The following is a 26231-nucleotide window of genomic DNA, read 5'->3' as shown; positions in this document are numbered from 1 at the left end:
GCCAGTATCTCACGTAAAGGCCTTTTTCATAGTATTCTTTTTTTAAAAAAATGAACTGCCATGACATTAAGAAGATGGCAGTTTATAAAAAGCAGGTGAACAATAGAGCAGGAAAGGGGTAGACGGAACGAGAGAAAAGATTTTATGGCATAAATAAAACATCAGTTTGCACACAGGGGCACAGAATGCCTTAACATACAGGAGTCTTTGATAAAAGTTTTGGGTGATCTGTAACACTGCTTACATGCATGTTTGCATACATATACAAACATACACACATCTCTGTCCAAAACCTTGGAGATCTCAGTCTTGGATTAGAGATCAGGAGTCTCCAAACTATGGCCCACAGCAGTGGTGAGTTTCAAATTTTTTTACTACCGGTTCTGTGGGCGTGGCTTGATGGGTGTGGTGTAGCTTGGTGGGCGTGGCAGGGGAAGGATACTATAAAATCTCCATTCCCACCCCAATCCAGGGGAAGGATACTGCAAAATCCCCATTTCCTCCCGATCAGCTGGGACTTGGGAGGCAGAGAATAGATGGGGGCGGGGCCAGTCAGAATTTTTACTACTGGTTCTCCGAACTATTCAAAATTTCCGCTACCGGTTCTCCAGAAGTGGTCAGAACCTGCTGAAACCCACCTCTGGCCTATGGGCTACAACTGGCCCTCCAGAAGCTTCCTTCAAGCCTGCCAGCTCATCCCATGTTTTGTGCTCTGATCCTTTCCAAACAGCGCAGGGGGAGAAAGCAAGGTTGTATTCACCATGTTTGGAAAGGAAAATAGGATTCCCTTGATTTCTGTGATGGTGTTTGTGTGTGTGTGTGTGTTGTGAGCCAGTGGAGGGTTGCTGAACTTTTAAAATTTGCACCAGCTTTTTTCACTTTTAAAATTTGCACCAGCTCTGAGCCAGCTGGAGGGTTGTTTCCTTTGCCAGAGAGGGGCTCCCTCTTGGATCATCCCCCTCCCCCCCCCATGCAAACAAAGTCCCATCCGAACTGGCTCAGAGCTGGGTGTATGGAGAAAAGGATGCCAGCTGGAGGATTGCTTCTTTTGCTTGAGGGGGGAGGAGGGATCTGGACCAGTTGGTTACTGGCCTTATCTAGCATAGCTTCTCTCTATTTTTATCTTTGCTAATATTTGACATTTTTCTTATATCATTTCTCTGAACAAGGACAGCCTTGTTTCTTTGTAATTGTCTTATTTCTTTTTTGCTGTTGTTGTGAATCATAGCACATTGAGCAAAATAATATATATATATTAGGAAAAATAGGGGAGAGAAAAGGAAAGGGAAGAGTGTAGAAAAGAAGGGAAAGGGAAAAAGAAAGAAAAGGGGTTGACTTCCGACTCCCTTTGGTGCAGTAAAATAAATAGTAACATCAAATCTCACCTTTTTACTTTTACGTAATAGTATAAACTAGCCATTTCTATATCAACAAATCTATCTAATCGGTAAAACCCAAAATCAAGCACAAAGTCTACTTGTTTCCAAGTAGAAACAAAAAGCATGTAGGTTTTTTTCCTTTTATCAAAGCAGTCAATTTAGTCATCTCTGCTAACTCCTTCAACTTTTGTAGGCATTTGCCTATTGTGGGGATCAAATATATTCATTCAATTAAATTTTATTCATTTATTTATAAAATAGATTTTTCTTCCCCGGCCTTTGAATGTTTGCAAACTGTCCAGTGTGGCTCTCAGACTGAAAAGTTTGAAGACACCCCTGGATTAGATGGACCAAGAATCTGAAATGTTTAGCAACAGTAAACAGTTCTCAGCTCTTGAAAGAGGTATCTTTATCCCTGCAGTGTCCCTCTGGTTGGTTGTAAAGGCAGATGACTATGTGGGTGCTGCATTGGCTTAACTTCAGGACCAGGCCATAAATAGCTTTTTGGACCGGCTGCTGTAACTTCAAAATGTTGCTAAGCAATGGGTCGTAAATCAAGGCCTACCTGTAAAGGCTTATCAGTTACACATAATTCAGTTTCCAATTCTGTCTTGTTTGTTCCAGATTCCAATTCCAGATTTCTTTTATTTACTTTAAATCTTGCTCTTCAAGATACTGTACATATGAAAACCGTTGGAGTTCCATTCCTAACAACCTCTGGTGCCCTTGGCTGGATTTCTGAACTGGTGACATTTGTATTCAGAACCTTTTTAAATTAATGTTTTATTGATTTATTTATAGATAAGGGATGGGATTTGGGAGGAAGAGACATTGGTCTTTAATCTTATAGGAGGTGAAGAGTTATACTAGTAATGGAAGTTGTAAATCACTTTAGATATTTCTTTTCTTTTATATTATATTCTTTCTTTTCCTTTTCTTCATTTTTCCTGGACTTTTTATTCTTTCTTTCCTTAAGTTTAGTTGGTATTTTATTTATTTATTTATTTATTTTTATTATTCATATTTCTATGCCGCCCACTCTCCGAGGACTCTGGGCGGCTTACACCAAAGACAATATACTAAATAGCATATTGCCCCCAACAATCTGGGTCCTCATTTTACCCACCTCGGAAGGATAGAAGGCTGAGTCAATCTTGAGCCGGTGAGATTTGATCCGCTGATCTGCTGAACTAGCAGTCAGCTGAAGTAGCTGCAGTACTGCATCCTAACCACTGCGCCACCTCGGCTCTATAATAACTCTATTAGTTATTATTGTTATTTAATTACAATAATAACTCTATTAGTTATTATTTTAATTAAACTTAATAAAAATTACATTCGCATTCCTTTTTATATGTTCATTCAGTAAATGCATTTCATCCTATTTCCACTTTAGTTGGTGATATTTTTAAAAGTGCAAGCCAAAGGTATTAACAGTTAAATATATATTTTAAAAGGCGTTCACATGGGCATTTCTAAATGAAATTTCTCCCCAAAATTATAAAAATATTAGGATGTGTGTTTTGAGTGGAAGATTGAATTGGAATATTCAGGAACTAAATGTAGGAGATGACCAGGTTGAGCCTGAGGATGGGATCAAAGACATCATCAATCTGGAGTTGTTACACACTTGTAAGAGATCTAAGTCCCTTTTGAAGTCCATTGACTCTTTTCTGGTGCCAATTTTCATTGACCGCTAGTAGATCAGATTCTTGTGAATAGGTAGCATGAAATAAACTTTTAAGTGCTTTTGAATTTTGTCTCTTGATTTCTTATGCCTGACACCAAAAATGCCAGTGAATAACTTAAGTTATCATCATTGTATTATTTTGGAGATGCAGATCAAATTGGTTCATGCTGGGACAACCTGCCTCCCCCCTTGAATTTCTCAAGACTACTTAATTTGAATTTGAAGGGAATGTTGATGCAGATCATTTAATAACGAATCTCAGCAACTTATTCAGAATAATAAGCTAATGTGTTTTTTACAGGCATGCATTTTAAAATAAATTATTTGCGTCCATCTATCTATCTATCTATCTATCTATCTATCTATCTATCTATCTCCTTCAATTTATCTCTCAGCACTACTTACCTCTCCATTTGTGTGAAATGCCCACAGTCTTCAATATGGCTACGAGTCAATTGTGGAATCTAGGGGGAGAAAAAAGTATACGCCAACTAGGAAGAAGAAAAGGTACAGGCCATGGCCAATTGAAACTATTTTGCTATTTTGTGAAACAGGAAAGGTCCCTTGGCTATGACAAGATATGTCAGTCAGGAACTGTGTCATCTCATCTACAATGAGATCTACAATGAGATGTCAAGTAACCCTAATTTAGTGGTATTCTTGAGTTTTTTCCCTGTCTCAAGAAACCTAAACCTATGTGTAATAACTAAGGAGTCACTATTTAGTTGGTATTTCTTAAACACAAGAACGAAATTAAAATACAGTGAAATGAAAAGTTGGGATGACTTTTTACGAGAAGACAAACCAGGAGGTAAAAGGCACTCTCATATCACCCTGTCTTCCACACTGCAAATTTTCAAAAGCAGTGCATGATTTTCAAGTCTGACAAATCTCAAAACAGAGAGGAAGAAAGAAAGAAAAAGCATTGTTTGACCTTGAACTGCTGCAGCACTTACAGTAACAAGAATTCCTTCAACTCCGTTCCATGAAATGAAATAGAAGAATTCAGTGTAGACAGACATTGATTTATTGTCTCTGATTTATTGTATTTGTTTTAATTATGGAAACTCACCCATTTCTCCATGTGCCTGCTCATTTCTGGACTGAGAACTCTGTCCTTTCCAGCAGTGACCATCAGGGCAGGAACTGTGATCTGTGGATTTAGAGATGAATGGAGATTTGAAGCCATATGCAGTGGTGATCAGCAAACTGTGACACATATGAACACTTCAGCTACATGGTAACAGCTATATATTAATATATTGACAAAAATTAGGAGCTTTCTCAGAGATGGGCAGAGCAGAAGAAGCTGAAGTACAAGGCAGCGGTCAAATTTGAAGAAATTGCTCTTGGGAGACCAAAGTCACTGTAAAGTTGCTCATAAAGATCTAGAAAGGAAGATTTATGGTTGTAGTGCAAATTCCCCCCAAGCAGCTATGTTTGTAAGTGAGGTGTCAGCCCTTCAAGGTAGACCAGACGAAGAAACTAAAGTGTAGGCCAACCCTACTTGTATTATACAGCTGTAGTAATAGAATATTGCAAACCTGAATGCACTTCCCTGTTCCTTCCCTTATATTTATGAAAATGAACCTTTCTGAGACACTTTCTTGGTTTACATTTTTGCCCCAGACTTAGCTTTCTTTTATCTTGACCCTTTGTCTTAATATTGGCTCTTGCTTTGCCCTTCAAGGTTATTCCCTCTTCCCTCAGCAATAGTCTAGGAATCATGTGGCACTTTAAAACACTAAAATGGTATTGAAGGATAAACTTCATTGGACTTGCATCAGATACAAGATTAATATACGGCATCTGATCAGCAGGGCCATAGACATTTTTTGAGGCTGGAAAATCCGGAAAAACAAGACAACAGTAGAAGGCTAGCAGGGATGTAAAACTTGATTTCATTGAGGGCCACATCAGGGTTGTGTTTGACCTTGGGGGACTGGGATAGGCATAGCCAGTTCGATGTCACTCATGTCGGGGACTCCTGTGGTGGCCTGAGCACTCTGCCAGCTAAAATGGGCTCCCGAGCTCCATTTTCACTGGCAGAGGCACCATGAGCCAGTCCTTAGCTGTTTCCAGGTCAGCCCCGTGGGCCAGATCTAACCACCCCACAGGCCGGATCTGGCCCACAGGTCTTGAGTTTGACACCCCTGCTATAGAGCCTTTGAAAATTTCAGAAGTGATCTGGATCACACATGAGCTATTTTCTTCAAACACCCCCATCTCTTTTCCGGCTGAGGTATGAGTAAAAAAGTAAACCCTGCTTTAATGAGTCAGTAATTCAAATGTCAGCAAAATTACGTGTCACCATACCTAGGGCCGTGTCTGAAAATATGCCTACTATTTCCAATAAAAGGTAAAAGCAAGATGGGGTGCCAGAGATCATTCTGTAGAGTCAGACAGCCCCCCTCCCTAATTTCTCTTCACGGGAATGAACATTTTATGACTCATCCAACCTCAATGTAGCACCATTTTGTGAATAAGCAAGCCATGGCAATCATTTCCCCATCATGCTGTCAGCATTTTGACTGCGCCCACTAATTCAAAATGATTTCCTATCCCTGCAGGAATCCAATACTGTAACTCTTACTTGAATGAAGAATATTTTTGCCAGAAGGCACGGGCACAAAGCAAGCTCAACTCATTCCCATGACAGCTTCTTGTCATTCCAAACAATAGCTTAATCCTGTAGCTTGACAGAGGGATGCTGATGAGATGATTAAGGCTTTGCTAGGTAGAGAACTTACACTGCTTTTATAACTTAATACAGAATCCACACAACCCTGGCTATTAAGCTGTGCAATTGGTAAAAGCAATTTTCATTCAATTTTACTGTTTTATTTTTTCTTTCCATTTTATATTTTTTCATTTGCTCTTTCAACCTAAGGCTGGATTCAAAGGGAAAATATGATTCAGAGTATAGATAGAGTCCAAATAATAGTATCTGATTAAATTGAATGTGGGACTTTCCAGGAAAAGACATGAGCTTTTAATCTTGATTGATGCACAGTCTAGAGTGAAATTGTTAAAACAGTCTATAACAGCTTTGAAATGTTTTATGGGAAAGATACTTGCCTTTAATTATTAAACATCAGAAAAATGGTAATAGTACAGGCAATGCAACTCAGGGTTGGATAAAGAACAGGACAGTTGGGATATGAGCCGCGGTGGCGCAGTGGTTAGAATGCAGTACTGCAGGCAGCTTCTGCTGACTGCCAGCTGACTGCAATTTGGCAGTTTGAATCTCACCCAGGCTCAAGGCTGACTCAGCCTTCCATCCTGCCGAGGTGGGTAAAATGAGGACCAAGATTGTTGGGGGCAATATGCTCACTCTGTAAACTGCTTAGAGAGGGCTGTAAAATCACTGTGAAGCGGTATATAAGTCTAAGTGCTATTGCTATTGAATCTTTCAGTTCACATAAAGATTGCTGAGTGACTTGAAACAAGTTTGACATTCAAGAGTTTAGGAAAGACACATGCAAAGAACCCATCAAAATTACTTCAAGATTCTTAGAATCTTTCAATAGGCAAGCAAGGAGAGTAAATCAAAAGTTATTAAATAGAGGTACGTGAAATTACAAGTCTAAGGGCTACTCTATAGCATAGAGTTCCACTCAGTGGAAAGGAATGCATTGCCTACAGCATGCATTGAAAGAAAAAAAAACCTTGATTGGAATGAATAAATATTTCCTCAATATAAATCACAGAAATATGTATTAATGTCTACACATTTGTGCGAATAGCTAGTATTTGTGTGTGAAAACAACAAAAAAAACAAAACAACAGTGTGGGATGGCCAGATCAATTTTTCATTTCAGCCTTGCTCATTTCTAGCAGGAGCCTTTAACTTATGATCCTTCAGGGAAGGTCAATGTATCTCTTGAACTGAGCCAGATTTTTAGGTATGTCTTTGTTAATTTTCTTAGCAATAATATGGAACTGATGTGTCATTACCACCTTCTGATTTTTGTTTCTCCTTCCCAGCCTATAGTATTGCCTTGGGATTTCCTGGCCTTCCCTCATCTATGTATTAACCATATCTGACTCTACTCAAAATCAGTCAATGTTGGCCATGATTAACTCTTTCAGGAGGAGGAGAGGCGAAGGTAAATGAATACCACCCCTGCCTTCAATCCTCACCTTTCTGCCCTGGGTAGAAGCACCCCAAGACCAGTTTCTTTCCATGTTTCGGTACCAGTTCAGTGGACCCCTGAAAGAGGCAGAAAAAGAAAAAAAACAGGACTTAGCATACATTTTTTTGGGCCACCACCAAACTTCAAGCATCTGCACCAAATACGGAGTCCTCCCAATACAAGCATGTATAGCTAAGGCAATTTTCCACCACCTCACTCACGGTCAGTAACACTGGAGAAACATTTGCAGTTTTCTTTTTTTTCATGGCTGACACTGGAAGCAAAGAAAACTTTTCTGGCAGCTGCTGCCTGTCATTTCCTAGCTCTCCTCTCATCCCCCAACAGAACACAAAATTCTGCACTGCATTAAAAACGTCTGGCTGGGTCAGCTTCCTGCTTCAAGGAAGCGATAGGCAGAGAAGAGAAAAAAAAGTCAGAAGCAAAAATAAAGAGGAAGGAGACCTGAAGGTACATTTAAACAAGATGGCATTTGCACATACAATCAGTTTTAGTTATCCCTTGCGTGGATTAAAACCAGCTGCCGTTGAATTTAAATGACATTGGTTGAAAATAATTTTATGAGAATTTTTGAATTCCTGTTCTTTTATATCTTTACTATTTCTCTCTCTTCTCCACAGCTCAACAGTAGTAAATCAGAGATCCCCTCTTTTGAGAATGATGGTTTACCAATCCCTACGGTTGGTTCTCAGCGAATATCTAACAGAACACTGCCTCTGCCGGCAAGACTATCTTACATAAAATTGCCCATATATATTCTAGTGGCCACCACCATTCATTGTCTCCAGCAATGAAACTGGCAAATCATTGCTTCAGTGTTAATAATATGGGTATTGAGCATAACAAAAAAACCGAAATAAACACACCCAAAGCTGTATTACCTGAATCCAGATTTTTGATATTGTTGTACATAGTACTGGAGGATTGGCTCTGGAAGAAGAGAGCTTGGAGGCGGGTCTTCAGGAAGTCCCACAAACAGCCCCCCTGCATCACAGAAAAGATTGAAATGAGAAGTATTGCAGCCTTAGATCAGGGTGGGATTCGGCCAGTTTGGACGAACCAGATGTTAATTTTAATCTGGTTTGCCAAACCAGTTGTTCCAAGACTGGCTGACCCCGCCCACCCTACTCCTCCCCTCCCAGGAGTCTCCAAGCAGCCAGTTTTGGATGCCAGGTAAGTGCAGGATGCATGCGGAGGCTCTCGGAAGCCCAAAAACGGGCCTACCGGAAGTCTGGAAATGGGCCTGTTTCTGGCCTCCGGTGGGCCTCAGATGCCCAGGGGAGCTGTTTTCGCCTTCGTGGAGGCTCAAGGAAAGCCTCCAGAGCCTGGGGAGGGCAAAAAATGAGCCTACCGGAAGTACTGGAAATCTGGAAACGGGCCCATTTTTGGCCTCCAGAGGGCCTCTGGTGCCCAGGGGAGGCCATTTTCGCCTTCCTGGAGGCTCGAGGAAAGCCTCTGGAGTGTGAGGAGGGCGAAAACACCCCCCTGCCGCTGTGATGCAGGAGGCTGGGTAGGCCACAACCCTATGACCACACCTACCCAGCAACCGGGCAGTGAACTGGTTGTTGAAAATTTTCAATTCCACCCCTGCCTCAGATGTAAACTATGAGAGCTAGGAAACTCTTTTTATAATAAACTCCTTCACTTGTTTAAACTTCATGCTTAGTATCAATATTTTTCTCTTCCTGAATCATTTTAAGACTATCTGGCACTGATACAGAGGCACAAAGCCTTCCAGGAAGAGCTGTCCAATGTGCTTGGCTCCTTAGAACAGATAAAAGGCTTCCCTGCAAAAGGTAGAAGCCAAAATGCAAGTGCCCTCTCCTAGCACTGGATCAGACTGTCTTGCTACCTATTTCAATGCATGAAACCCTCCAATTCAGAGTAAAAAACTGGATTGTTAAGACTTTCTGAGGCAGCATCAGCAAAGTAACATTATTTAAATAAGAAGGCATAACTGTGTTCCCCCAAAGGTTTGATTGCAGCACTTAGAACCTGTACAGAAGTCACTGCCAACTGCAATTTTCAATGTGGTAAGAGAATAATTTTAAAAATAAAGGGTAAAATACGCTCTCAGGTCAAATTCTTGTGTCCATGAGGTTTTTCTTGGCAGGAATATGGGATGTGGTTTGCCATTATCATCTTCTCAGATGTTTTTCAACTTCCCGGTCTAGTCTATAGTTCTGGATCTCTAGAATTTTCCCATCCCATTTTAAAAAATTGAAATTATTAGCATTTAACCTCCATTGATGGGGGGTTGCAATGTCTTACCTCGCTTTCTAACTCCAGCTGTACTAAGAGAAGGTCCTCCCATTTTATCCTGTAAGGAAAACATTTTGAATGAAATGTGGCAAAAGTGAGGAAGCTTAGGGTAGATCAGAGGAGGCTGATAACTGAGCCACAAAGACACATTGAACCAATTTTTATTTCAGTGGTTAAACTGATTTTAATCCAGGAAGTCCTTAATTTTGCATTTGGTGTAATATTGTGCCAGTTAAATCAAATCGGTCTAATTCATGTAGCATTAGCAGCCAAGTAGCACTACCCTTTATGTTGAATATTCCTGAGTTCACTACTACAGTATTATCTTCCTCCTTCTGTCCTGGCCACTTTTTACAGAGGCACAATTGAGAGCATTTTAACAAACTTCATAACTGTTTGGTTTGGTGGTAGCAGTACCTCAGATAGAAAGTCCATTCAGAGAGTGGTAAGGACAGCCAAGAAGATTATAGGAAGGTCGCTTCCTGTCATTCAGGATACTGCTTATAAGCGCTATGTGCTTAGAGCTCCAAGCATTGTTAGAGACCCCAGACACCCACTTTACGGTCTGTTTCTGTTGCTCCCCTTTGGGAGGAGGTTTTGAACTATTTCTAGCAGGACTACCAGATTCTGTAACAGCTTTGTTCCCTATAACATCCGTCTGGTAAACTTGCAAGAATCATTTTTCTTGCTGTGTACATGTATACATCCGAACTAGACTGTCTTGTTTTTTTGTGTCATATAATATATGTAGGTATATGCATAATATTTATTTTGTCATCTTTATGTAGTCTATATAAGAGGTGGTGACCCTCTGAGAGCTCTATGCAATGAAATTTCATTTTAATGTATGCCGATTAGTGTACATTCAAAGTGACAATGAAGTTATTCTAAATCTAAGTCATCTGTTGGAGATAAAGAGAGATGATGCCAACCCACATATGCTAAGACTAGAAATCTGTTTTCATTTCCCCAACTGCACAAATTCTGGTTTTGTTTACAAATCGAATCTTGGTTTACCATTTTATTTTGAAGATTAATTTAAAGAATAAAACATTTTGACTATTGTTTTTGTTTCGAAATGGAGAAACCAATACCTTCAATGTCCTCTTAACCAGAAATACACCAAGAATTCTAGGTTGCACCTCCTTATTCCTATGCTGGACAATGGAAAAATGGATTTCCGGCTATACTTGTGCTAATCTAAGCTAAAGAGCGTAATTAATCCAAAAACATCATTTCCAATGTACTTTACAGATTTTTAGCATCCAATACCATCTGAGATCCCTTCTTTTCCCTTTGGGACAAAACCATTCATGTAAGAGGACTGACCTCCTTCCTGCTAGATCGGATCACAATCTTCAGAGTTCGGATTATATCTTTCTCCAGTTCAGCCTCTGCGACTCCCTGTAAAGGGGGGGGGGGGGAGAAAGGTTATTTGAATCGCTCATTGAGGGAATGCAAGGAGTTGAATATTTCCCCCCCCCCCCTCCTCTGGCACCCAGCATCCACTATCTAAGACAGTGTTTCTCAATATTGATGACTTTAAAACATGTGGATTTCAACTCTTAGAATTCTCTAACCAGATATGCTGGTGGAGAATTCTGGGAGTTGAAGTCCATACAGTAGTAGCCAAAATTGTGGAAACCTTTTGGGAAAAATTTTCTAAAACTAGCTAATAACTCCACTTTTTTTTGGAGTAGTACCATAAAATTATATATCAATGGAAAGATAATTTAATCAATAATGTAGTGCAATAACTTTTATGAAGGATTTGCTATTAGAATAGCAGTTACAGTCTAAAGAAGAAAAGTGAAACACGTAGAAAAAACGAGATATACAAAAATTATCCATAGAAAAAACAATATATACAAAAATTATCACATCAGTTAATACATAGTTCGATAACCTTTAGCATGAATTATAGCCTTACAACGTCTTCCCATGGAGTGAACCAAGTCTTTTAGTTCTGCAGCTGTTATAATGTGAAACCAAGATTGAATGATTGCTTCTATTAACTGGGTTTTATTGCTGGGTAGTTTCTTTAGTCACCCTACATATTTTCAATTGGGTTAAGGTCTGGGCTATTCTCAGGCCATTCCAGCAGTGGAATATGATTATCTTGAAATTCCAAAAAAAAATAAATAAAAAAAATAAAAAAATAAAAATGGTGTTATTAGCCATCAAACCTCACAAAAATACTTTTCCCAAAAGGGCTCCAAAATCTTGGCCACTACTGTATCTACGTCAATTCCTCTCCTGTTCCTTGCCCCATTTAAAGAGCAGGGCTATTTCTATAGCTAGCACCAGACTTAAGAGGCCCTTCTCAGCTCCCTTCACTTTTGTCTATCTGAGAAAAAAGGCAGCCTCTACCCTTTTGGCAACTGGACGCCTTTGTTGATTTCATTTTACCTAATTTAATAAAAGAGAAAAGGAAACAAAGAAGAAAAATGTGCATTTTTGAAATACAAATATCTCCATACAGCATTTCTGAAGTTATATTTTCTTAGCCTCCCTGACAATCTCATTAATCATATAAAAAGACTTCATTGTTTTCTATTCTTGATAGAATTTTGCCCTTTGTAAGTGATCCAGAAGTTTGCTCAAATTTTCAAGGCGCTTCTAAAAATATGTAATTTGGGCCTAGAAAAGAAGAATGCATGCAATTATGTCACATTTATGAACAAGTGTTTCTCTCTATGCAAGAGAAGTGAACTTTTCACAGTCATTTTATTTTATTTTTTGGAATATTTAGGAGCTGTGGTGGCACAATGGTTAGAATGCAATATTGCAGGCTAACTCTGCCCGCAGCCAGGAGTTCAATTCTGACTGGTTCAAGATTGACTCAGCCTTCCATCCTTCCGAGATTGGTAAAATGAGGACCTATATCATTGGGGGAAATATCCTAACTCTGTAAACTGCTTAGAGAGCGCTGTCTTAAAGCACTATGAAGCCGTATATAAGTCTAAATGCTAAATGCTATTGAAAGCTCTACTCTAAGGTACCACACAATGTAAGCACAAGCATCATCTGTGTCAGTTAAATACAACTAGATTTTACTTCCGGCTTCTGGATTCCATCCCAACCAAGCACATCTGCAGAGTATTTGGAGGAGAAGGAGGAGGACACAGCCACAATGAGAAATCAAAGCACCTGGGTTTTTTTTTGTTGAAACACATCTAAAAACCAGGCATAGCTTTGATTGCTTTGTTATGGCCATCATCTTAAATTTGTTTAACTATACTCTGTAGACACCTCTGATACCAACACATGAGCCCCAAGTCCCAGACAATCTAGGCATAGACCTATACTTATTCTACTAATCAAATCTCTGGCTTCACTCCTGACCTTTGGAATAAATTACAATGATGCTTTTCAGCTATTTCTATCTCAGTGGTTTACAGGAGTTGTGGTGTCGCAGTGGTTAGAATGTAGTATTGCAGGCTAATTTTGCTGACCGCCAGCAATTCGATTCTCACCAGCTCAAGATTGACTCTGCCTTCCATCCTTCCAAGGTTGGTAAAAGAAGGACGGAGATTGTTGAGGGCAATATTCTGATTCCGTAAACTGTTTAGAGAGGGCTGTAAAGCACTGTGAAGCGGTATGTAGGCCTAACTGCTATTGCTACATATAAATAAATGTAAAAAATCCTTTTGAAAAGCCAGATTAAATGTGTCACCATCAAATATATTATGTAGCAGATTTCAAAAGTTTTCCATCTCTCAAAGCTATTGTCCCTGTAATGATATTGACTTTGAAACTGTGGCTCATATTTCATTGCATTTTTTCAGCATGATATTTATCTGGCCTATTTTAAAATCAAGACCACGAGGATGCATTTCTGAATTTAGTTAAATTTAACTATCAGACAAAAATCCTAAAATTACAATGGTGACAGCCAAATTTTTAACCATGGCTATAAAAACAAGTTATTTACTAAGAAAGTAATGAGTTTGAGTTTTCAAATGTTTTACTATATACAATATTTATCAATAAATCATTTTAAAAATCCATTTAATTTATTTGTTAAACTTTTATCTTATACCAATATTTAAAACAGTACCTGCATTTGTTTTTTGGCCATGCATAAAAATGATTATATGCGCTTGTGGAATGCTATTCAGAACAGAATTTGCCCATTGTCCCCAATCCTCCACTTTATTATTATACAATTGGCTGTTAAACCAAATATTTAGTATATTTTAAAAGAAACAAAGAAAAAAAGCCAATCAGAATCTTCAATAAATAGACTCTGTCAGGAACAGATTTGTAGCCCCTTGTCTCTTTGGGCCAAGAGAACCCAAGAGGCTCAAATTTTCAATTGCCCAAATGCAGCCATATCGTCATTCTCTGATCTCTAACTAATGGAGTCTTCTCTTGCAAAGCTAAATTAGATTACTCTGTAGCCTAGTGGGGCTATGATTCAGTGCTCAGCCTCAGCAGTATTTCTTCCTAACTCTGCAAGCTGAATTGCTGATGAGATATGACTGTAGGATGCAAGTGAGGACTTAGATTGGCTTTCAATATGGATGGCTTTCAATATGGATGGCTGGGGAAGTCTTCTTAAATGCATGGAGAAAAATGACAAGGCAATGCACTTTAGTTGTCTAGAAGTTCCTTCTATTCTTGTCATTTAATACAAGGGAAGATGTACCTGATACACTATGTAGGTCCCCATTTTTCCTCCCACCCAGTGGTAGAATTCAATTTTTTTTTACTACTGGTTCTGTGGGCGTGGTTTGGTGGGCATGGCGTGGTTTGGTGGGCATGGCAGGGGAAGGATATTACAAAATCTCCATTCCTACTCCACTCCTGGAGGAAGGATATTGCAAAATCTCCATTCCCACCCCACTCTGGGGCCAGCCAGAGGTGGTATTCATCGGTTCTCCGAACTACTCAAAATTTACGCTACTGGTTCTCCAGAACCTGCTGAATAGCACCCCTGCCCCCACCCCCCAGAAACTACCAGGATCTCATCTTCAAATAGGGGGGAAAAAAACCCTCTCTCTTTTTTCCAGGAATAGCCAAATCTGGCACAGGCTTCTGGGACAGGACTAGCCATTTTGTGCTGGAGAAGCAACTTTACAGTGGTCTGCAAAAATTACAATTAGGCAAAAAAAAACGAAGGAAGGAAGGAAGGAAGGAAGGAAGGAAGGAAGGAAGGAAGGAAGGAAGGAAAGAAAGAAAGAAAGAAAAAGAAAGAAAGAAAGAAAGAAAGAAAGAAAGAAAGAAAGAAAGAAAGAAAGAAAGAAAGAAAGAATTTATGGCAGCCTTGCAAGTTTGGGCTTGAGTTCTCAGGTCTAAATCTCTCTTTTACAATTTGCCAACACACATTCACTGCCAAGAAAAACCTCCAGCCCAGTGTGCTAAAAGTTCTAAATTATGCAAAATAAAATTGGTTAGCAGTTTCAGTAACGTAGAGTGCTGTGGGGACAGTGAGTATTTCAGGCCCCTCCTTCTTTTTCTATCAGGATTCATTTATAGCTGTACAAATAGAATTAGAACATTTAAATCATTCCATTAATTTAGCAATAGCAATACCACTTGGACTTATATATCGCTTCACAGTGCTTTACAGCCCTCTCTAGGCAGTTTAATAGAGAGAGAGAGAGATTATAATATTTACGTACTAATAAACAAAGCAAGTAAATATTAAAACAGCCTCACTCCAGAATTCTCAGCCTTCCCTAACCTGGCCCCATCCTGAAACTTCCATAACTACATGGTGACCACATTAATAGGTTGGATGGCAAATATGTTAGGCCAGATTCGTATGATTTATTTTTTTAACCATTTGTTCACTAATAAATAAGTATAGAGCTAACCTTGGCAATATAGAAGGACCTTCTCTGAGGATATTTTTCTATTTCCTACTCTAGCTTACAGCTTTGGAACGTCCTACTATTTTGCTAGGTGGATCTCACTCTGATTAACTTATTTGAGATTAGCCAAGGTCAGCTAGGTGCTTCTACACTAAGTATATGTTAAAACTGGCTGACTGTTATATAGGATATCTGACTAGGGAGACAAAAAGCCTGAAATTTAAGGATTCCCTTGCAGACTCTCTAATGTTCTTCCTCTGATCATGAGTCACGGTCAGATGTTCCATTTCTTATATGTTAGGATCAATCTCAAAACTATTTTTCATCATTCTTTAGAAAGTACCCAATTAAGCTGGGACGATCACTCCAAATTTGGATTCCAGTACAGCCTCATTCCTCTACCTATGTAGTACAAATGTGTGTCTTATTATAGTACTCACTAGCTCTTGGAAGTAGAATTGATAATCAAAAACAGGAATGGATTCCAGCCTTTCCACAATATTCACTCCAGCCCTTGAAGGCGTATAGGGTGTATTTATTCCAGCCACTGCCCTGAAACAACAGCAAGGTATTAGGAAGAAGGGATGAAAAGCGAGGGGAGGGTTTTGATACAAAAGTGCGTATGTCCAGAGAGGCAGACCTCTGTGCTTGATGCTACAACAAAAAACAATTAGAATGAATTGTCCTACATTAAACATCAATGATAGTTACAGTATTGAAGAATGATCACTTTATGTAGTGTATCCAAAGAACTATTTCAGATAGGAGTGGTGACAAAATATATTAATATTGTTGTTGTTGTTAGTTGCAGTCATGTCCGACCTGTCGCGAACCCATGGACAACGTTCCTCCAGGCTTTCCTGTCCTCTACCATCCCCCAGAGTCCATTTAAGCTCACGCCGACTGCTTCAGTGACTCCATCCAGCCACCTCATTCTCTGTCATCTCCTTCTTCTTTTGCCCTCAATTGTTCCCAGCATTAGGCTCTTCTCTAGTGAGTCCTTCCTTCTCATCAGGTGGCGAAAGTATTTGAGTTTCATCTTCAGGATCTGGCCTTCTAAAGAGCAGTCAGAGTTGATTTTCTCTAGGACTGACCGGTTTGATCGCCTTGCAGTCCAAGGGACTCTCAGGAGTCTTCTCCAGCACCATAGTTCAAAGGCCTCAGTTCTTTGGCGCTCAGCCTTTCCTATGGTCCATCTTTCACAGCCATACATTGCAACTGGGAAAACTATTAATGTAGTGCTTGGCAACTCAGTGGCTTTCAGTTGTGCGGAATGATATTCTGAGAATTACAGTGCTAGGACATCTGGAGCCACCAGGCTGGGAAAGGCAGGGGTTAGTGCATTAAAACTTCCATACAATCACATTCCTGACAGAGTATCACAGCAAGGCAATATATTAACTGAACATAGCAGGGAGTGTGATGGAGACAAACAAAGGTAAAAGACCATGCAAATATCTCTACAAGTTCTAAAGGCATAGAGAGAGAGCCAATATGGACAGTGATTAAAATAACTGGACTAGGCTTAGAAGAAAGTCACAGGTTCAAGTCCAATTTTTTGTTGTGGGGTAGGAGAGATTGAGGAAAGGGATGTTATATACTCCACTTTGAACTCTTGGAAGAAAGTTGGGATATAAATCTAACATATACATCAATCTCAGATTACTATAATTTCCTTGAGTAAAAGTGGAATACAAATATAATAAAACATTGATTAGGTAAAAAGAAATAGGACCCAGGACCCAGAAATGCTGAGAAAGTTTAAACAAGTTTTAAAAATACATACAAGTACTATATTAAGAAAAAAGGTAAAAAATAGTCATTAGCCTGCTCTAGTACCAAAATGGCTTGTAAATATTGTTAATAAATATCTCAAAAAAAAATCTAACTAGCAAGGGGAGGGAGGCAGGGAGGGAGAGACGGAGTGAGGGAGGGAGAGAGGAAGGAAAGAAGGCAAATTCCAGGCAGATATGGTTATTGTCTATCCACCTGCTGAATGCTAATATCTAGGAGAAAAGTAAATTGAAGAACTTGACATGTTAGGGCTGATGGCTGCTCTAGACTCACGGGGAAAGCATCAGCCTGAGAAGGCTGGCCTCTGATATGTCATAATTTTTAAGGAGAAAAAGGTATAAGTAATTCTGGATAGACATCAACAATGAAATGGAATTTTAAAAAATACAATGACTGAGAGACAAACCAAGATGACGAGAAATATATTATTTAGGCAGATGAATAATGACAAAATAAAAATGGCTTGCAAAGTAATGGACAAAGGAGAAGGAAGGTAAAATCTGACAAGTCATTAATAGGACAAGTCATTAACTTATGACATTTTCCTGGATTTTTCTAATTAAATTTAGAAACAAAAATGGAATTTGATGAGAAAAAGGGTGAAAGGTAGCAACTAAAGATAATCTACCCATATATTTAATTTTATTAAGGTTAAGTATGTACTATATACTGTAAGACATTTCACTGAATTATGTACTGTACTTCTCCTCACAACTCCAGATGATGAGCACTGTTTGGTGTTTGATCCATCACTACCATATATATTGCATGCAAATGTCACAGAGAAATTAACTTACTTGACCCGCTCTGGGTAAAAGAGAGCCATATTCCACACTGTGACACCACCCCAATCATGACCAATGAATGTAGCCTGAACAATGCTCTAGAAAGAAGAAAAAAGGATAAATTCAGTGTTCATGTCTTCCCATAAGCCCAGTTGGTTCGTTTTCTCTTTCTTTCTTTCTTTCTTTCTTTCTTTCTTTCTTTCTTTCTTTCTTTCTTTCCTTCCTTTCCTTCCTTCCTTCCTTCCCTCTTTCTTTCATCTCCTCTCCTTTTCTTTTTTCTTTTCATATCTATATAATGTATATTGCAGGCAGCTGCAGCCCATTTATTTATTTATTGGAAAGGTGCCCAGCACCTCCTCCCCCAAATGATAAAGTTAAGCAATATGATATTCACGTTCCTTAATGATAAACATTTTTTAAATTTTCATTTTCATATTTTTAAACAGGATTTCTTGACTGGCCAGGTACAAGATGACAGCCTGTTTATGAGAGGGCCTACAATAGAATCTCAACATTTCACATATGGACACAGGCCACCAGTTTGAGCACTCAGACAATTTACTACAAATTGTAAATACCAGCAGCTGCTGGTTTGTTTAATTGTGATTAATACCTTATACCTTAAAATTTTCAAGATCTTGTTTTCGTTTGTACGAGGATGACTTTCTTCTCTTGCCTCTTTCCTTTTTACCAATGTTTTATTATGATCTTTCCTCACCAGAGGAAAGGAACTTGAGGAACTTTTGACCAATGATTTATTTAACCAACATTTAACCAATGATTTCAGCCAGACAAAAAGTGTGATATCCCTCACATAATTAACATTACTTTGGTGCTATATTTCAATGGAAAAGGGAGGACAAAGCACAAAGCTCCAGCTATTAAGCTACTATTTCACTTCAAGGGGAAAAAAATGCATTTTTAGATTGAGGTTACTAAATAGGATGCCTTCACACATTGGTTCAGTCACTTAACTTAATGGAAGCAGCCTGCCAAATTACTTTGAAAAAAAAAAGAAATGGGAGGGGGAAAAAATCTAATTCCGAGCATCAACCCCTCACTTCACTTTAAAGACAATTTTTGCTTTTAAGCACCATCTGTTTGTACAAGATACAGCCTCATGCTCAGCTATTCTTCCTCCAATCTCTTTCCTTGCTTATTGCAAAAGGAGATGCATCAAAGTTCCACAAAGTTCATCATTTGCTCGATAAAGAGTTTTCTTTCGGGAACTAGGAAGAGCCGAAAGATTAAATTCAGCAGCTGCCCAGGATAGGGAGGAGAAACCATCCTGTGGAGGAAGCTCATTTCAATCACATCCTAGAAACAACAGACCAATAGCTTCCTGGCAAATCCATGGGTTTCTAAACCCAAGTCTTCGCCAACCCTCTCCATCCTTATGTATTCTTCCTGCCCATTTGGAAATCCAGGAATACAGCATGCCTTGACTATGTATCATAATGATCAAACAATTGGCAACTCCAAATCTCAATCAACAAATGTCTTACACATTGGCAAAAAATAATAATAATCAGAACACAAAATACAAGCTGGGCGGATACAACCTCCTAGACGACCCTCACTCTGTCAAGGACCTTGGAGTACACATCTCTAATGATCTAAGTGCCAGAGCCCACTGTAACAACATTGCCAAAAAGGCATTAACCTAATCTTGTGTACCTTCTTCTCTGGTAATATCATATTGCTAACTAGAGTATACAAAACATTTGCTAGACCAATTCTCAAATAGAGCTCATCTGTCTGGAACCTGCATTGCATATCGGACATTAATACAATTGAGCGAGTCCAGAGATATTTAATGAGAAGAGTCCTCCATTCCACGGCTCGCAACAGAATACCTTAGGCCACCAGGCTTGAAATGGATTTAGACAACTTAGAACCAGGGTGGATAAAAAACAATGATTTTTTTTTTAAAAAAAATAAAAAAAACCCAGATTTTTTTGATTTAAATTGGATTTTTTTGATTTAAATCGGATTTTTTGATTTTTATCGAATTTATTTTAATAAAAAACTTTTGGGGTAAAAATCTATCGTAAGATAGTTTTCTATTTAAGATACCTAAATAATTTAGTTTATTCAGCACGAAATGGAGCTTAGTTATGTAACATGAGGCTGTATATTCTGCAACACTGGGACTATCAGTGAGTCAACAGTGGGTCAAAGGAGTAGCAGAGATGATAGTTGCTCTTTAAAAATTATGATTTAAATCGAGTTGATTTAAATCAAGCCTTTTTACTAGTGATTTAAATCATGATTTAAATTGTGATTTAAATCAACTTGATTTAAATCAAATCCACCCTGCTTAGAACTACGCAGCTTTCGGTCTGACCTAAGCATAGTACAAAAAATTATCTGCTACAACGTCCTACCTGTCAATGACTACTTCAGCTTCAGCCGCAACAATACACGACCACACAATAGATATAAACTTAAGGTAAACCGCTCCAAACTCGATTGCAGAAAATATGACTTCAGGAACAGAGTGGTCAGTGCCTGGAATGCACTACCTGACTCTGTGATTTCTTCCCCAAACCCCCATAACTTTAACCTTAGACTGTCTACTGTTGACCTCACCAACGTGCCTACCATCCATGTCCTACTGTCCCCATTTATTCGTATCCATTTCCTGTATTCATAATCATGTTTATACTTATATCTGTTACCTTTACTTGCTTGAGAAATAAAAAAAAAAGCCTGTATCCCGTAGAAGCCATGTCATGTCAAAATTCTAGCCCTGGCTGTCAGGGACCTAGGATGGAGGGAGATCCTTCAAATCAATGTACTGCCAGAACCTAACAGCTTGAGATACGAACAAAATGAATTTGGGGATTCTATATGCAAAACATATGATAGGCCACAATATCTCCATCTCTAGTTGAGTGCAGTCAGGAACATTTTGCCTCCCTCAGGGAGGGAAGCTATACAAATAAAAAAATCATTGCTTTAAACAATGCAAAGAGAGACATTAGCAGAGTTGCAGGCGAGAAATTGGGTTGGCTTTTTCAACAATTTATAATTTGGCAGAGAAGGAAAAAGAGTAGAAAGTTCAAAAGATAGCAAAGTATTTCAGCATACTACAGCATTGGAAGGCTTGAAGTACAGAGAAGGGATGAACGCCTCCTGCAGCACCGTCGGCCAAAATGGGACATGGGGGCCCACGTGTGACCTCCCCATGACCCGTTTTCGGCCTGAACAACCTCCTGCAGCACTTTGCTGGCCAAAACAGAGTACAGGGGGCTCACATGCACACCCTGTGCCCCGTTTTGGCTTGCAGGATGCTGCAGGAGGCTATTTTCGGGCTGGATGGCCTCCTGCAGCACTTTACCAGCCAAAACAGAGTGCAGGGGGCCACACGCACCCCCCACACCCTGTTTTGGCCAGCAGGGTGCTGCAGGTTGCCGTCCAGCCTGAAACGGCCTGCACGCCCCCCCCCTCCGTGCCCCATTTTGGCTGCCAGAGGCACCATGTGCCAATCCTTTGCTATCTGCAGGCCAATCCTGTGGGCCAGATTTAAGCACCCGTGGGCCGGATCTAGCCCACACGCCTTGAGTTTGACACCCTGGCACTAGACCACTATGACAAGCAGTAAGAACTATTTTAGAAAAAATATCTTCAAGTCCTCCAAGCATTCTTCACCTTCTAATCTACAACATATTTTAGTATCATGATGCCTAGATTAACAACATTTTTCTCATGTTGGAATGAGTGTATTATTTTCAGATGTATTTGAGTAATAAATGCAGCAATAAGAAAGCACACATGAAAGACAAATATAAATGAGTAAAAAAGAAAATGGAACAAAGCCATCCATTTCCCTCCTCCTACTCCCAAGTTAGATTTATTACTATTTGGAAATTGATGTAGTACTGATGGAATTGATGTAATTTTTATTTCACCTGAAAAACATATTTTAACACTCCAAGCTGAACATTCATTTTAAAAAATGTTTTAAACAATTTATTCCTCCAGTCCAGTTTGAAGAGTGTTGTCCATATGTGTATACCCATATATAGCTGGACCCCTGTATTTTGTCAGAAGGGGAAAAATTTAAAAGGCATCTCCAAATTATTAGGGAATAGAATGTATGATATCTGGATCTTTTCTAAAAACTCGTAAGTGCTCTTCAGTCTTTTCTGATAGCATGAGTGAAAGTTGGGGGAAGAAAAGCTCTTGGGGAAAACTTTAACTCACTATGAAGCAAAAAAAAAAAAAAAAGATAAAACGAGAGTAATTTCCACATTATCGGTAATTTGGAAAAAGAGCTGAAAAGTAAAACAGCCCTGTTAATATAATGTTCTCATTTAAGTGGAAGGTGCAGCCTAATCTAAAATAACATGTCCCATTCAGATTACAAATAGTCCTTACAACCACAATTTGCGATGGGGTCACTAAGGGAATAATTACATGACTGGACCCGATTTTGCAACCATGCTTGTTAAGTGAATAATGTGATTGTTAAGTGAATCACATAATTGCTGAGCAAATCTGGCTTTCCTAATTTGCTTGTTAGAAGTTGGTTGGGAAGGTCTCAAATCGTGGGGTTATGACACCAAGATGCTACAACCAGCACAAATGCAAGCTAGCTGGCAAGTTCCCAAATTGTGACTGCAAGGATGGTGTGACAGCTGTTAACTTTTGACGACAGTTCGTAAGTCACTTCTTCCAAGTCTGTCATAACTTTAAACTGTCTTTAAATGAATGGACACAAATCGAGGACTACCTGTACCACATTTTAATATAGCGTTATCATAGAGACATAAAAACAGGCAGCCTAAATTGGGAGCAGTTTCATTACATGCAAAAGCTGTAAGGTTTGGCATTTCTACATTGTACCATATAAAACCACCAGTTAGAGGGACATGACAGATTTACAACATGATGCCTTCTTTAGAGATAACGAGTCAAGATACCAGTAGTGGATTTCAAAATCTGGTGCTACCGGTTTGCAAAGCGAGCGCATGGCGCTTCTGTGCAGAAGCTTCTGTACATGCGCAGATAGTTTTTGATGACGTCTGGGCGGGTGGGTGGAGCCTCCCACCGCCGCTACTACCAGTTCGCCTGAACCGGGGAGAACTGGGAGCAACCCACCACTGCAAGATACGGTGTTGTTAGCTTTTTAGAGATTGACATAAATACATTTGGCATGCAATCTAGGAGCTTCCAAACTCTCCTTGACACTACATGTGATAGACATGTAGAAAGACCAAAGAGTTTGGTGTCTACTGTGGAGTCCTTGGTGCTTTCTGAGGCTGTAGACACTTCATTACTTGATTAACTAAGCTCAGTTGCTAATGATTACATCAAAATGTAACAACTTGGAAGTGATCTACCACTACCTCCTAAGAAGATGCTTTTTATTTTTATTTTTTTAATTTTCCAGTCTAGCCTGGAGCCCTGGGATTTTTTGTGATTTCTGACTAATATACCAAGTAGGTCTGACACATTTCCTTTCGAAATCTGATAAAGACAATTGGTTACTTCTATCACTTAATTTGGTTCATTACATTTTTAATCCACCTATTCATGAATGTTATCTGGACTGGGTTTCTAAATTAGAAAAGTAGGAACACAATTTAAAATCCAGACAAAACAGAATGTAGGCAATAGCCTGCTATACTATTTTCTGCACATATATTTAAAGCTTAGAGCAGCCCTTAAAACATCACACACTTTTAATTAAAAATAGCAAATGCATTTGCAAGTTTATTGAAAATTCTTCAGAAAGGATGGAGGATTGGCTAAGTTATCTTTAGGAGTAGAACAAAAAAGCTACATTAATTAGTGTGATACCAAAGATTTTTCCTTTTCTAGGAAAGTTTCCCAAATCAAATATTGTCCAACAAAGCAAGAAAGAGAATTACTGATCACTCTTTAATAGTATCTGTAGACTTCACATGATCTTTTCTCGAGTTCAAAGCCTTGCTCTGAAAAGTATATTGTTTAAAGCTTGCTCTTCCCCAGGGACACAAGAGAGATGCGGAGGGGTGACAAACAAGGGGGAAAAAATAAGGAAAGAGACATAGAGAGCCAAAGATCTAGAGAAGAATAACTGGAGGAATGACTCTCCAAAAACCTTAATATTAATGTAGATTTTCTCAAGATTTTCATTATAACATCATTTGGTAAGAAACTCAGAAAAACATACAATTAGTTTTTAAACTTCCATTGTATCATCACAATCTCCCCGTAAAACACTTAGTTTTAATGATAGTGGTGACTAAGGATGTGTAAAATCCATCCATCTGGAAGTGGTCCTTGCCAGAGAACACCAGAACATCCTGTTTTCCTTTGGGACATGCAGATCCTGAGGGGTATGGGGGGATTTGGGGGGATTTCAGAAGTAAATCTTTCAAATAAGAAATGACTTGAAGTGTCCTGGAAATAATGTTCTAGATAAAAAAAAAGGTTTATTTGGGCCCAGAACATCTCTGGATTACCTCATACCCTTTTTGCTTAGGAGAATTTCCTTCAAGAAATCACTGAATCCCCCAACCCAGAATGGTACAGTCTAGAAGAGCTTCAAAGGGAAATGGGAGACATTCTGGAAATTTCGAGAATAATCCATTTCCAAATCAACTAATTTTAAACATACCTAATAGTATCCCAGAAATACCCAATAAGCCTCACAACTAAACAGAGATTTGAATCTGGCCATTCTGATCCAAAGTATTGCATTATCTACCCACCCCATCTCATGTTCACGCTCATCAATATTTTGACCGATGTGAAGACATTAGACTTCTACAAAGACCTACTCAATAGTGATTAGAATCACAATAATTGATTGTAAACTCATCTTCTCCCTATTTTGGGTTCTCTTTCTACAACTTGACCTTGACCCTGACCTTTATAGACAAACACAGAAAGGAATTTAAGTCTGATACATCATTAGTTGTGCATCATGTTGCTTTGGGCCTCTAGGCAAGCTGCAATGTTCTATTATTGTGCCCAACATCCTGACACTTACCCCACAAGCTCACAAGGTTGTTTATAATGATCTAGCACTAAAGAATATGCATTGCCCATTATTGATTGGACAAACAAAGCTCATCAGAACTGGGGTCATAGGTTGGGAACAAAAGCTACTTTTTTTTCCATGGGTGCAGGGCAAGAAATTCAAATCAACACAAAGGTCAATGATGGCTGTAATTGGGCTGCTGAGGACTGTGGTTGCATATATTGAGGTCAATCTCCTCTGCCTCAAGAGTACATCCAGCTATTCTGAAAGCATTATCAGATGTTGTGTAAGGATCTGCTTCAACTCCTCTCCCAAGAAAGCAAAACTCTTGAAACCAGTCACATTTCAAAAGGAACTTTTACTAAGAGATAGTGATGGCAGAAAAGTCAACCAGAGTCTGAAATCTAGACGCGAAGCATATAGCATTCCCTTCAACCCCCACCCCAATACCCTGTTGTCCATCAGTAGCCAACCATCTACCGCAAAGGTGTTTTGACTTCGCCGAGGCAGCATGGTGGGAAGATGCCATCCTCAAGGCACTGCGGCCTTGAACACCCGGTGCAAACCTATAATATGTTTTGTAACAGCAGAGCCAGTTTCGTCTAGTGGGTAAGTTGCTGGCCTAGAAACCAGGAGTGTGTGAATTCTAGTCCTACCTTAGACATGAAAAGCTGGGCGACTTTGAGTCAGCCACTTTCGCTCAGCCCAATCCATCTCACAGGGTTATTGTTGCGGGGGAAAATAGGAGATATATTTGTCACCATGAGTTTTATATAAAAACAGGCAGGATAAAAGGATAAATATAACGGCAATGAATCTTGCCCTTCATCCATGCAGCGAAGTTGGCAGACTATTTACCAAGGAGTATAGGTGGGTATAGAATGTGGCAAGTGCACCAGAGGGTTGAAGAAGGAAAAGGGGCATTGGAAGAATATTTGAAGGACAGTGAAGAAGATGAACTAAAGCTAGTACAGCATGAAGGCTTACTGACTGCTGGAGAGATCAAACTGGCCTACAAGAAGGACCAAATGAAGAATAAAAGAAAAGATGTGGCAAAGTATTTCATGGCCAGTACATACATACATACCTACACGCAAACACACGCCTAGTCTGCAAAGGAGATAATAATAAGACCTGGCAATGGCTAAGAGCAAGAAAGTTGGAGAAAGAGACAGAGGGGCTAATTCTGCCTGCAGAAGACCAAGGCCTAAGAACAAATGCGTACAAAGCCAAAAATGAGACTATAGCAGCAAACAGCAAATGCTGCCTCTGTAAAGAAGATGAAGACACAGTGGACTACCTAGCTGCTGCCAAGAAAATTGCACAGACTGATTACGAACAATGGCATGACAAAATAGCAACAATGGTGCAT

At 39.3% G+C, this 26231-nt stretch overlaps 1 protein-coding gene across 1 annotated transcript in view; it reads right to left on the bottom strand.

The window, feature by feature from the left end:
- EPHX2 (epoxide hydrolase 2) overlaps positions 1-26231 on the bottom strand; it is a 63338-nt gene that overhangs the window by 5243 nt on the left and 31864 nt on the right. Inside the window, exons 11-18 of the mRNA XM_070932189.1 lie at positions 17896-17981; positions 15745-15856; positions 10815-10889; positions 9495-9543; positions 8105-8207; positions 7213-7282; positions 4142-4222; positions 3475-3533 (exon numbers count right to left, since the gene is read on the bottom strand). Of these exons, the coding sequence (XP_070788290.1) occupies positions 3475-3533; positions 4142-4222; positions 7213-7282; positions 8105-8207; positions 9495-9543; positions 10815-10889; positions 15745-15856; positions 17896-17981 (635 nt within the window). The remainder of the gene's footprint in view (positions 1-3474; positions 3534-4141; positions 4223-7212; positions 7283-8104; positions 8208-9494; positions 9544-10814; positions 10890-15744; positions 15857-17895; positions 17982-26231) is intronic.

This window comes from Pituophis catenifer, unplaced genomic scaffold (assembly GCF_029215685.1).
Source record: "Pituophis catenifer annectens isolate HBS135680 unplaced genomic scaffold, rPitCat1.0.hap2 SCAF_1, whole genome shotgun sequence".
Taxonomy (NCBI): Eukaryota; Metazoa; Chordata; class Lepidosauria; order Squamata; family Colubridae; genus Pituophis; species Pituophis catenifer.
The sequence above is the reverse complement of the archived record's forward strand: the minus strand, read 5'-3'. Positions and strand labels throughout refer to the sequence as shown.